Genomic DNA, 14,272 nt, shown 5'->3' with positions numbered 1-14,272 from the left:
TTTTGCAGATATATTTAATAATAAATATATATAATAATAATAAAATATATATAATACATTTAAAATAATATATTATAAAATAATTAGACTTGTATTTTATTAACTCTTTAAAATAATTGTGCTTACATATAAAATAAACTACATATTATCAATTGAAAATTACAATGATTTTTGTATTTTAATTGATTTGATTATTCACAAATACATATTACAAATACATATACAATAAAATTTATGTAATATTAAATAAATATTTTATTTAAAAAATTATTGGTGCACATAAATATCATAATAAAATTTGAGATATTTAATAAAAATTCAATTTACAACTTATTTAAGTTATGTATAACATTTATTAACATTTACATATGTTATTATTTTATATATGCAATATAGATTTTATCGGTTCATTAATTAAGAATATATTTTATATTATGTATTAAATATTTAAAAATAACATTATTTTTCATTTTTCTTGTAATTTATAAAATACATTGAATATATTATAAAGTGATTAAATTAATTATGATTCCCAATAATCATTAATTTTATAAATATAAACTTTAGAAAATTATATGTTGTATGAAACAAGTATAATAAAGTATGAAAATAAACAATATAATAATTAAACAATTGTAATTATATTATGAATCTCAAAATAATAATTGCATATATTTATGAATAGTAATAAAAGTTGTGCAACATAATCAACTTTTAATTACATTCTTAATATTTTTATAAATTATTTGACATATTTATTTAAAAGAGAAAAGACTTGTAATTACTAATAATTGGGAATCATTGATTTCACAAGAGATCACATTTACAGTTCTGAGATCATGTTTGAGAACAATAACAATTAAATACTTTGTAGAAAAATATAGAGTATAGAACAAAAAAATTATAATATTTATTTTATAAAGAAATACTGTTTTGTATTTTTTTGTATTAAAAAAGATATTAATTATTAATTTTTTATGCCAATAGATATTAATTATTCAAAAAAAAAATATTATCTATAATGTAAATAAAATGTAAAAATATTAAAAGACAATTTACATAATTATTTTATTATTAAATTAGAAATACAAATTGAAAATAGTAGAATTAACAATTTTACTTAGATTTTCCAATTCCAATAAATAAAATTATATTTTCTTATCAAAAATAAAATTTAGCTAAATATGAAATTCATGTATAAGCATATGTATACACATATATGATTTAAATTAAAGTTTTGTTCTTAAAACAATACAGAAAATATTTTCTTTTACTTTACTATTATATATAAAATTTCATATATTTTATTGCATTTTTTTCTTCTTATTTCTATAAATAAATTTTAATTCATTATTTAAAATATAATATATGGCATAAAATAAATAATTAAATTTTCTTTTTATTTTGTTTTAATAACATAATCCTTATGTAATATATTCTATGATATTCTTTCTACTAAGAATTAAATGAAACTGTGAAAATTTTCAATTAGTTCTAAAATTAGTAATTTTTTGATTATTATCTTTTCTGTCTCAAAATAACTAAAGAATGTAATTATTGAATCTTTTATTCCATAAATTTTTCCAATTTTAGAAAATTTTATTTTTCAGAATTCCAATTAAATAGAATTATTTGTTTGTTGTTGATAAAAAATTAATTCTTTATAAAAATTAAACTTTTTGTTATACTTTCAATGCTTTAATACTTTCTGTTGTTTTTTTGTTATTAAAAAAATGAAATATATATATAAAAATAACTTGCTTTTTTTTTCTATATTTAATATTATATAATAATATATTATATATTTCTAATTTCAATTTTTTTAAATAATATTAATTAAGAAATTAATTCTAATTTTTGTTTTATTTGAAAATATTTATTAAGAAATATATAATTCTTCAGAATTCTTATTAATATAATACAAAATAAGTATTAAAACTGAGTATTTATAATTATATAACTGAGTATTATAATTGTATAAATGTATTGATATATAAAATTAATTAAAAACAGAAAAGAAATAATTTAAAAGTTAAAAATTTAACAAATAACTTTTATTTACAAAAATTGACAGTTTCATTCAATCCCTGATATTTTACAATACTTCTGTAACATTAAAATACAATGTGGAAGCACAATTATTATTACAGACAAAAAGATATAAAAGAAAGAGAACATATTTTTAAGTTATAAATTTAAAAATAATGTTCAAGCATAAATTATTAAAATTAAATAACACGTATTATTAAACATATAATAAATATATTAACAGTCTTTGTTTTAATTCTATCAATTAATTAAATTCTGGCATTCAAAAGGAACTTATTGAATATAATGTACAATTATAAATAATAATAATCGCAATTATTTCAACTTTTATAATTTATTACTTTAAATAAATAAAATAATTTTTATTTTTTTATACTAATTTAAATTTATATTATATTAATCTTCATTCATAATAAATTTAAAACTTTGAATTTATTAGATAAAAAATAAAAATTATATTTATGTATATTATTTAAATATACATATATTTATTATGTAAGAAGTTAATGAAAAAAAAAATATATATATATATACATACACACGCACACACACACACACATATATATATATATATTTTCGTAAATTTATTAATACGTACATAAGAATATGAAAATATTTGAACTATATAAAATAAATAATAATTTATTATATTATCATAGTAAATTATTGTACCTTCTATAAATTACCCAAGAGGAGACCATATTTTTGCAGCAGACCTTTATAACAAAAAAAATTATGATTAGTACATAAGATAAAATTAAATATATTTAATAATAAATTGCTTATTATTACAAGTAAGTAATCCTGAGAAAAATGATTATATTTAATCTCGATTAAGATTTTATAAAATTTAATTTTATGATATAGTAACATTCTTTACATGAATATCGTTTTTCTTTCATGAAATTTTATGATTTTTATTTAACTGATTAAGTGATTGCGAGTATATCTATCTTTTTTTAATCACTTATCTATATTTGAAAATTATTTTACTTATATATTAAATTATTATATAATTATAATATTTTCATATAGAAATAATATAAAAAATTAAATAAAATAATATAAGAATAAAAAAAATAAAAAGTAATTTTTATTTTATAAAATATTAGATTATAATTAAAAATTATATTATAATACATACCTTAAACATGAATGTGGCATAGTATTTACTTGATGCCATAACATCATTGCTAAAAAAATACTCCATGTGCGTAAGGGACATAATATAGTAGCTAATGTTCCATATGCTAACCAGAAGAAATAAGCCATACATGTTTGCATAATAATTAATAATATTATTGGTAAATATTGTAAAATAAAACAAATTTTAGACAATGGTTTATTATTTGGCTTAGTAGTATTTTGTAGCCTGTAAAATTATTTAACTTTTTAATTATTATATATATATTATATTATTTACTTAATAACAAATATAAGTATAATTTAAGATATTTAATAAAAAATTATATTTTTTATCTTACCGCTTATCTACTCTATTAGCTAGGATTAACATTAGTGGTAGATGGAAAGAAAATAATTGGAAAAATCCATAAGCATAAGTAAAAGCACCAGGCAAAAAAGAATTTCCAATAAATGTTCCCCAAGCAAAAATTATACCTGTTTGATTTTCTATTACTTCACCAACTGCCCATGGACCTTAAAATTTTTTTTACAAATTGAATGTATTTTTCACTTGAAAATTGGAATGAAATTATATGTATTAATATATATTTTGCAATATAATAAATATTTTTTTAAGAATTTTTTGTCTATTTGATCATGTGATTTTTAGTAAAATTACATTCATTATATTATTTTCTTACCAACTGTTAAATATAATGCATACAATACTAATGGAAAAAATAGACGGTCAACAGTTGATAATATCCATAATTTTCTAAGCCATGAATGAAAAAATTTTATTCTGAATCTTGGTCGATGTATCTGCTTTCCTAATTAAAAAATATTTCAATTACAATTTATAATTAATATTAAAAACCTTATTTATATGTTAAATTATTATATAGAAATAATCAACCTAACATTTAGTTATTTAATAAATTGAAATTAATCTTTTTTATTCTTAAATTTCAATTATATAATATTTTAGTTTTTTATATAATTTATATCATATAAATATATATTGTATAAATTGTATAAATATAAATTGTATAATACTTAACATATTATATAAAATATAATTTACTCACTTTCACATAATATATGAAGAAAACGAAGTATACATAATGGAATTACTAATAAAACTAATACTGTTCCAAATAAAAATTGAAACTGTAAAAGAAAAAATCATATTAATATATAAACTTACATAAATACATAACTATTTCATGATATATATTATATTACGTACAATATTACTGACATTAGACATAAGTATAAGTCTAGGTAAAATGCGAAATGATAAACGTGAGCCATCAAGAGCAAATGGTTGAAATATTGTTGTTTCTCTTCCATCTATATCTGTAACTCTTACCTACAATAATTTTTTTTGTTATTAATTTTCAATCTCTAAATTGTTATATAATAATAATATCATTTATATATGGCTACAACCATTAAAATTATTAAATTTATTAAAATTTTTATGAAAGAAATACCATTAAAAAATAAATAAATATATTTTACTAAACTCGAATAGTATGTATTCCCTCTCTGTAGTTTGTTGTATTCCATTTCAAAACATAAAGTGGTCCTTTAATGTGTTCACATTCAAACCAAAATTTATCATCTAACTGAACTTCAACAATTTTTATCAGTGCTATCGAAAATGCCAATATCCTACAGAATAAAAAATAAAAAATATTATAAAATTTTTAGTAGTAAATAGTTATATTTACATTAGTCATTATGATATCAATTAACCTAAATACATAAAATTATGATAACCTAAATACATGAAATATTTCATTATAAAAAAATATTTACCTAATATGAGTAGATTTAATAATAGACATTATATTTTCTTTTCTAGGCATCATATATAAAGCATGTTTAGGATTAGTGATTAATACTACAGGCCATTCCTTATGTTTTATATCAATGAATGAAAATTGACCATGATCTATTACTCCTAAACGATACCTGAAAATGAATAAACATAGTAATATTTTTAAATCAATAATTTTTTTAAATCAACATTACAATTACTTATAATAATATGTAAAATAATATGAAAAAAAAACATATATATATATATATATATATATGCCTCTACTTGTAATATAATACAATAAAATATATATATATATATTACATTCTATTATCTTTCCAATCTGCTAACTCTAACTCAAGAAATCCTGCTTGTTGTAGTGTATACATATTAGGCACTGCGCCACCAAGAGTATGATAATGCCCACAAAGATATACCATACTTTCTTTATGTCTACCTGAAAATATATTATAAATAAATATTAATTATGTTATAAATATATTAAATATAAATAAATAAATAAATATATATATATTTTGTTACCTATAATATTTCTAATATTAGTTTGTGATAATATACAGGATGTAGGATAATGACCAAACCATATTATAAAATCCGTATTACTATTTTTGGATTTATTTACTAAACTATGTATACTTTTAATTTCATGCTCATCTAACATGCCAACAAAATTGAATGGTCTTCGTGGACCAGGTTTTAAGCAAGCATCTATTGCAATAAATGTATATAGTTTAGAACCAATATTTATAGTATACATATATGATCTAGGATGCTTCTTTCCTTGAATAGAATAATTTGAATAATAATTATTTTTTGATTCAAGAGTTAGTACATTAAAATTATCTGAAATAAATTTAAATAATATTGTATTAATAATTAGTTATGAATATTATTATAATATATTATAATATATAATGCTAATTTTAATATATATATTTTATGCATTATATAAATAATAAATTTAAATTTTCATTTTATAAATTTATATAAATAAACATTATATATTATTATTTAGTATTTTAATAAATAGTAATGATATATACTTCTTACCATGATTTCCTCTTACATCTAACCATAAAGTTTTTTTGCTAACTTCAGTATCATCTAAAATACGTTTATAATATTGCCATTCTTCTAATATTTGTTTTGATCCCATTTTATCTTTGGCTTTTGCATCCGTGAGGTCACCTATTAAATTATTATATTATTATATCATAAATATTAAAAAATTAATTTTAAAAAAATTACCTGAAGCAAGCACAACAGAAGGTTTTATGGTACCCACAGTAATATTACAAAATTCTTTTAATTCTGTTATTCTAAATGGATCTTGAAATATACTTATGTGTATATCTGATATCTAAAAACATGAAAAAATGCATCTAATAAAATAAAAAAAAATGTTTAGAAATTAATTAAAAGAAAATAAATTGTTTATATATAATTTATAAATAAATATTTTTGTTATAAAATACAAACTTGTAGAAACCATATTAAATGATCAAATGATGCTCCAATATCATAAAATTTTGGTTGTGACCATTTTTTTTTCATGTCTGCGTTATGCAAGGTATCATCTAATATATGATTATCAACATTGATCAGGTCAGCAACATTTGCTACAAATATCGATAACATTAATACAAAAACCAAAAGAATTACAGTAGATTTCGATATTTTCATTTTTAAAGGTACGCTCTAAATATTTTCTTATTGAGGCTATTTTCTTATGGAAGTTAACCACCTGTATATTTTCAATGTTTACAAATTTTATATATTAGGTTATGCTTTATAATAAATATGACATTCATAATAACACCATTTATTAAAAGCAAAAAATTTTGGTCTTTCATAATTTTACGATTTTCTAAGATTGACTAATAATTATTATATCAGAATACAAACAAATTGAATTTCTGATCATTGCAGAACAGTAATGAAAAGAGTTGACATGTCTACGCATGGCAGTAACAGTGGTATTCATTCAATACTTAAATCATTAATATTATTATATCACATCTTAATCTAATATTCTATGAAATTTTCAAAAAATATATACAATTAATTTATGAATTTATAAAGATTTATAAAACTATTTTTATATTTTATATTTTTAATAGTTAAAATAAGTATTTTATATTGCAATTGAATATTGTTTAAATTATATATTTCATTTAATATATTCGTTTTATTATAAATTAAAAATGATCTCATTTTATATTTAATTAACAAAAATATAATTTTGAAAAAATTTAATCAAATTTGTAGATAAATCAGTATATTTATTAATGTTTTATAAAAAATAAAATTTATATATCATAATGAAAACCACTGGAACTACCATATTAATAATTTTCTTATTACACTAAGGCATCTGTGAATGTTGTGCAGTGTCAATGTGTCCTTCTTAGGAAAAATAAGGGTAGTGCTCAATAGTGACATATGTGGCTGATTTTTAATTGAAGCAACATAACGTTCTTCTTCGTGATGTTCTAATTTTTTTTCTCTTGACACTATTTGCAGCTACTTGCAACCGTACGTTATGTTTATTTTTTTTAATCATTATTACATTTTATACTAAACTTATTTCATTTTTACATTTCAAAGAAATCAATTGTACATTCATATAACCTAGTTTTATATAAATTATTTTAATACGCCAAACTTTTGTAAAAACTCTTTATTCTATTGTATTGTTTAATTTATATAAATTAATGAATATTATGTACATAAATATCTATATATAAATAGATTCAGTTTTAAAAAAAAATTCAATTTTTTTAACGATTAAACAAAATTTAATTCGTTTTTAAACTGAAATATTTGAATTTTCTTATAATTTTGATTAATAGGGTGTATAGCAATTAAAGCTAATTAAGGTTAATTTTTTTTCGTTAACGAAATTCCTATTTTTGATAAAGTTTTTATGTATGCAGAGAAAAAATATAAATATAAAATATAAATCTATATACATTAAATTATTTATGTATTTTATAATATTTATTTGGAGGAATTCGGAAGTAAAATTCTTCTTGAAGCAGGACGATAAAAACGTGATATGAATATATACTTTGATGTTAAAAATATTCAACTTATTATGATTGATATGATCCATTAAATTTATAAGAACTGTATTTTATTTAATATCTGATCTTAAATAGTTTTAGTAGTGAAAATGTTTTATAGTGTAAATAGTTTTAAATAGTGAAAATGAATTTAAATATATATTTTATTATATGAATTTAAATTTGTATTTTATATTCGTGAAATAGTATAAATAATTATACTTTCTAATATATAATTAAAATATTCAAGATTATCATTTTTAAAAATTTGAAGAAAAAATACTTTACATATTTTTAGATTTTAAACGTAAATAATATCGTTCTAAATTCAAAATGAATTCAAAAATTTTTATTTTTTTTCAATATAAATTTTATATATTTTAGATGGCATCTAATGCACTTGAGGAAAAAATAAATAAAATTCGACAGCAAAATGAAGAAATTAGAAGAAGATATGAGGTATATAATTCTATAAATATATTTAATGTGATAAAAATTTACATAATAAATTTTATATATATATTTTTAATGTAATTATAAATTTATAATATTTTATATTGTTGATAAAATTTGTTTTATAATAAAATTATTTTTATTATATTAGGAAGTTGAAGAAGATAAAAAAAATGCAGCAAAATTAAATGCTTTGGTACAAATGGTACCATCAACAGATTGGCCAGAGAGAAAAGAACCACCAGAATTTGTAAATCCTCCTAAAATTAAACCAAAATTAACCAAAGAAAAACATGAATATATATCACATTCCCATGCTGGGGAAGGAAAAAAAATTCATTCTTTTGCTCAAGTATATAATAGAATTCATATTAAATTTATTTTCTATTATATGCATGTTTAATAATTAAATTTTAAGATAAAACAAAATATTATTTAGGGAGAGGGACCACCACCGGATCCTAAATACAATTTTTTAGCAGATTCTGAACGAGAAGAACCTAATGTAGAATATATAAAAGAAAATAATGGGAATAGATGTCATCATAAAATAACAAAAGGAAGTTTCAGAAAAAAGATTAATAGCAGAGAGGGTAATCAGAAAGTATGTAATAATGTTGTTTTTATAAGTTTATTTGATTTTATGAAATATGAAGAACTTTATTTTTATATATAGGATATTAAATCAAATAAAGGAAATTACAGAGATGAATCTCAACCAGCATATGATGCTTGGAGAGCAGAAAGAAATCGTATTGATGAAGATCGTATTAGTAGACAAAGAACTGCAGAAGGCAATTGGCGTAGAGAATGGGATAATGATAAAGTATAAATAAATTTTCATAATATATTGAATTATTGATTATAAAAATTTTATTTCAAATTTAAATAAAAAACTTTAGATATCAATAATATATTATTATTATTAAATTAATATTTAAAAAATAATTTATATTATTAATTTAATTTGTATTAATTTAATTGTATTAATTTAATACAAATTTTGCAATAATATAATATAAATTAAAAATATTTTACATTGTAGGTACATATTATATATGATGCAGTAAAAAAATCATCAAGGCCTACATTAGGAGATTTTACAAAAAAGGATAAAGATTCTGATAAGAGATATCATGTTAATAGTATGTTTATCTGTTACTATTAAATTTCATGTTACATACACAAAATATTAGAAATTATTTTTTTTTTAGATAATGAACATGTCAATTACATTCGTGGAAATCATCGTCCTCATCGTGGAACAAAGAATTTTTATAATAATTATGAAAATCGATCTTATAATACTTATGACCAACATAGAAATAATACAGCAATATCCACAAAAACTCCTGTTTCTCCAACTTCTGAAGAAAGAACTGTCATTGCAACTGATAAAAGTATTAAGGTTACAGTAAATCAAAGCAATATAACAAAAGGACCTGTAATGAGTGTTAAAGGTAATATATATATTATATTTATATTAAAATTACATGAATCTGAGATTATATAATTTAATAAGAAATAGAAAAAAAGAAAAAAGTTAAATAATATGTTTATTTTTTTATTTTTTTTACAAATACAATAATGCATTTGTAAAATGTAAATGTACTATTTTTTATTTGAATCAATTTTTTAAAATATTTTGCATGAAAAAGTATTAGAATACAATGTTTAAAAAATTTATATTTGGCACGCGCGCATGTTATATAATATATGTATATACATATATATTGATTTTTATTTAATTTTGATACATGTAAATTTCTTAAAATATGTAAATTTTAGTGAATTCACCAAGTATAGCTGGAACTGGAAGAGTTGGACCACGGCAAAGAACTCGTTTAACATATAGTCATTCAGATGTCGATACACCTTCGTCAGAAGGTGAATCGTTTTTCCGTCAAAAATCATTTGAAGATAAATCCAAAGGAACTTATTTTAATAATCAGAAGTTCCCTAATTTAAAAAGATCTCATTCACAAAAAAAAAAAGAAAATGAGGCAAAATATCAATATCATTCAAAGAAAGATATAAAAAAGGAAGATAGTGATTCATATAAGCATTACGAAAATGAATTTAAATCTTATACACAAAAAGATCAATATAAATCTCATGCTATTAAATCACCAAAATCTTTAAAGGAAAATATAAAAATAATAGAAGATGGTTCTTCAAATGTGAATGTTTCACAAATACACAAAACTCAAGAATGTTCAACTCTTAGTAAAATAAAATTGGAACAAAATGCTGAAATGAATATAGAACATAATGTTGAACTAAATATCAAACATAATGATGAACAGAATATTGAATATAATAGTGAAAAAAAAATTAATGATGAACAGAATATTGAACATAATGCAACAGAAAATTGTTGTAACATTCAATCTATTAAAGTATCAAGTATAGAAAATGTGCAATCAAATATTGAAAATAAGATAACAAATAAAATATCATCGATAAAAGAAATAAAAATTGAAGAAATTTCTTTATCTTCTATATTAAATACAGATAATTTTGAACACATTACCAAAGATGATATCGATAAAAATAGCTTTGAAAATAACAATGAATGTTTAGATTCTCATACAAATAATGTAACAAAAGATTTACGAGAAAATATGTCTTCCGAAATATCGGTTCCAATTAATATTCATGAGAAATTAATATTAAAAAATAATGAAGTATTTAATGATGTTATTGAGATAGATAAAGATCTTTTGTATGAAAATGATCAACAAAAATCAAAACAAGTTACGGAACAGTTTGTAAACGACTGTGATAATATCGAAGATAAAGTTACAGTGCAACAAAGTATAGAGAAGATAACAGATAATTCTATATCTTTATTGGAAGATAAAATACATTCTGTGATAGAAATTAATAATCAATCTGTATGCAATAATAAATTAATAGAAAAAGAACAATTAATACAGAAAGAAATATTGAATTTAGAAAATACAGCAAAGAAAAATAACGTATCTGATACCAATTTAAAGGATATTATGAATTTTTGCGAAATAAAATCTGAAAATATTTTTAGTCCTGCAGATGGAAGTGTGGATGGAAATTCAGTACAAGAAAATAAAGATAAAATTGAGGAAATAAAAGAAAACAAAGAAAAAGTAAACGAAATAAATGATAAAATATTGCAATAAAAACAATATCAAGTCTTAATAAAATGTGTAATGAATTACGCCTATACTTTTTGATATTAGAAACATTTCTAATATTCATTATGATAAAAAATATTGTTTTAACGTATCATTAGGAATGAATTTTAAAAATTTTGAAAATGCTAATAATTGCGAAATTTTTTTTAATAATTAAAAATTAAATTATTAATTTTTGATTTGATTTTAAAATATTTCACAATAATAGCAATACATTTTAATTAATTAATTTATCATTTAATATTCATGAAAAATTAAAACATTTTGAAGATTATAAATATTTTCAGCAAAATATTTACAAGACAATTTTAAAATAATGAAAAAATTATTATTATTATTAAGTGATACTATTTGCGCACAATCGTTAATGTTATTTAATCCTTTGTGAGTTTACATTTAATCATTTTTTGTATTAATATTTTCTTTAAATGAAAATTTTTTTTTTAAATACATTGGAGATAATGTATTACTATTTATATGATTATCTTCTATTTTCATTTACAGAAGGATTTTTTATCTTTTTTTTTTTTTCTAATATTACATTGTTACAAATGAAAAAACAATGTAAATATTTTATATAAAATATTCGTTTTTGTTTTTTTATTTTTTAAAGAAATAAAACTGCAAAGGATTAGTACACTATAAATTAATCTACTACTATGCTTTTATAATACATAGAAATTGACAAGGCCAAGATTCGTATTTCTTGATACTTTATATAAAATTTTACGACAATAGAATACTAACATCTGTTCAGATATTGCGATCTCGAATGATATTTTTGTAATTGGCTATAGGAATTAATTGTATATTGAAGATTGATATATGTATACATAAAAAATGTTGTATACTTCAATATCATTGGAACTGTTGATTTAGGAAAGAAAAAACAGAAAAAGCAATCATTTATAATATTCTAAATATTATAAGATTAAACTATAGGCTATATTTATTTATCTTTAGTCTAAAAACAATGTTACGTTACTTTATAGTTTATATAATTTATTTGCTTCTTTTTACTAAAAGATTATTTATTGCACGTTTTTTTTATTATTATACGATTTTGTTATATGCTTGCTTTATGTTTTATCTTTCATTTAAAATGAGATATTAAAATGAGATGATTAGCTGAAAAGGATATCATTAAATGTTGAAAAAAAATTAAATTTTTAACAATTCAAAGAGGGAGATGATTTATAAAATATGAATATCGATTATCATCATAAGAAAATTTGGATATTTATATGTTTATTTATGATTAATAGTTTTCAAATTAATTAATTAATTAAAATATATAAATTTTCAATTAATAAAAATTAACATTTTTTAAAATATATATTATGAAAAATATAATGATAAAATGTAATAATATTAAAATTGATTAATGAATAATGTTATTGATATAATTTTTTATTAATTGTATTTATTTTCTTTATTATATTATTTTCAATAATTAAAAATGAGTGCCATTATGATTTTTTCTTTATTAATTCAAACTTTCTTTTTTTTTCTAATTTGTTATGGTGCCATTAATTTTAAAATTGTTCCTCAGATCCCTCTGTATTATGATCCTCGACAAGATCGTTGATTTCTATTAAATTTGGTAGTGTGTAATCCAAAGCCTTCATCATGTTGGTTATTCTCAACAATAGTTTTCTATCTGTAAGATTATTCTGATACTTAAAAAAAAAAAAAAAAATTAAATAAACAATAAAAATTGTTAGTAAAATATTGTTGTTTATTTTTTCCTTTATTATATAAAAAAACTTACAAAAATAAAAATATGTTCAAATTATAATATATTTTTTTCATAATAAATTTTTGAAATAATTATCATTATTTTATATTAATATTATTTAATATTTCATTAAGACTTCTATTTTCAATCTAAACAAACTAGAATAAAATAATTGTATAGATTTTATTTGAATAAAAAAAATATGAAAATTATATTATAATAAAAAATATTGTTTAATTTATTTTTGAACAAATTATATATATTAACAACATTAAAATTTAGAACATTTTTAATCTTATTTTTATTAATTGTTATAGATTAATATTTAAGATTAATATTCTTTATCAAATATGAGTATCAAAATATGATTTCAAGATATCAAAATATAATTTTACTAAAAAATACTAAAATATCATACTAGAAATAGAATGTCATAAAAGTTCTTAAAGATTAATTTTATTATAAATAACTAAAAAATTTCATACTCTGTATAATGAAAGATAAAATTATGTTTAATATATATAAGAAAGTATACTATATAACTACATGAATTTACTTTGGTCATTTCTGCATAACATTGTATAAATTCGTCATATCTTCGAAGAGTCATGTTCAAAAGACATAAATAACCCCATACTTCTGGATTCTGATTATTAATTCTGTTTGCTTCTGATAAAGATATTTCTGCTTCGTGAAATTGACCTGACTGAAACAAAATATATGTGTAACAAAAAAAAAAGAGGATTTAAAAATTGAAGACATATGTCAACAATGGTAATTACTAAACGAGATTTCAAATTATATTAGTATATATAAT

At 19.1% G+C, this 14,272-nt stretch overlaps 3 protein-coding genes across 3 annotated transcripts in view; 1 reads left to right on the top strand and 2 right to left on the bottom strand.

The window, feature by feature from the left end:
• Nucleotides 1–2,224: 2,224 nt before the first annotated feature.
• On the bottom strand, nt 2,225–7,002 carry LOC102678185 (transmembrane protein 62-like). Its single transcript, XM_006623459.2, has 13 exons — nt 6,503–7,002; nt 6,272–6,383; nt 6,074–6,211; nt 5,546–5,866; nt 5,327–5,459; nt 4,999–5,154; nt 4,704–4,851; nt 4,424–4,546; nt 4,263–4,344; nt 3,876–4,004; nt 3,534–3,708; nt 3,194–3,421; nt 2,225–2,765 (listed from the first exon to the last, which is right to left on the bottom strand). The coding sequence occupies exons 1-13, from the start codon at nt 6,704–6,706 to the stop codon at nt 2,732–2,734; spliced, it is 1,983 nt and encodes a 660-aa protein (XP_006623522.1). The 5' UTR covers nt 6,707–7,002; the 3' UTR covers nt 2,225–2,731.
• A 359-nt stretch (nt 7,003–7,361) lies between these two features.
• Nucleotides 7,362–11,765, top strand: LOC102678048 (putative uncharacterized protein DDB_G0282133). The gene is made up of 8 exons (XM_006623458.1): nt 7,362–7,558; nt 8,473–8,547; nt 8,693–8,893; nt 8,981–9,145; nt 9,218–9,367; nt 9,587–9,686; nt 9,756–10,001; nt 10,330–11,765. The coding sequence occupies exons 2-8, from the start codon at nt 8,473–8,475 to the stop codon at nt 11,700–11,702; spliced, it is 2,310 nt and encodes a 769-aa protein (XP_006623521.1). The 5' UTR covers nt 7,362–7,558; the 3' UTR covers nt 11,703–11,765.
• A 561-nt stretch (nt 11,766–12,326) lies between these two features.
• The window catches only part of LOC102677821 (cilia- and flagella-associated protein 70), a 9,558-nt gene continuing 7,612 nt past the window's right edge, over nt 12,327–14,272 (bottom strand). Inside the window, 2 exon segments of the mRNA XM_031514124.1 lie at nt 12,327–13,396; nt 14,012–14,161. Of these exon segments, the coding sequence (XP_031369984.1) occupies nt 13,253–13,396; nt 14,012–14,161 (294 nt within the window). The 3' untranslated portion in view covers nt 12,327–13,252.

Source organism: Apis dorsata, unplaced genomic scaffold, assembly GCF_000469605.1.
Source record: "Apis dorsata unplaced genomic scaffold, Apis dorsata 1.3 scaffold_896, whole genome shotgun sequence".
NCBI lineage: Eukaryota > Metazoa > Arthropoda > Insecta > Hymenoptera > Apidae > Apis > Apis dorsata.
The sequence above is the reverse complement of the archived record's forward strand: the minus strand, read 5'-3'. Positions and strand labels throughout refer to the sequence as shown.

Bases quoted from the DNA above. Each gene is read 5' to 3' on its own strand.
- LOC102678185 (XM_006623459.2), bottom strand. From the start codon at position 6,706: ATGAAAATATCGAAATCTACTGTAATTCTTTTGGTTTTTGTATTAATG. The intron at 5,155-5,326 runs GTAATATATATA...ATTCATTTTCAG, and splicing joins GATTGGAAAGATAATAGAAT to GTATCGTTTAGGAGTAATAG. The intron at 4,547-4,703 runs GTTTAGTAAAAT...AAATTATTGTAG, and splicing joins AGGGAATACATACTATTCGA to GTAAGAGTTACAGATATAGA.
- LOC102678048 (XM_006623458.1), top strand. From the start codon at position 8,473: ATGGCATCTAATGCACTTGAGGAAAAAATAAATAAAATTCGACAGCAA. The intron at 9,146-9,217 runs GTATGTAATAAT...TTTTATATATAG, and splicing joins GCAGAGAGGGTAATCAGAAA to GATATTAAATCAAATAAAGG. The intron at 10,002-10,329 runs GTAATATATATA...TGTAAATTTTAG, and splicing joins ACCTGTAATGAGTGTTAAAG to TGAATTCACCAAGTATAGCT.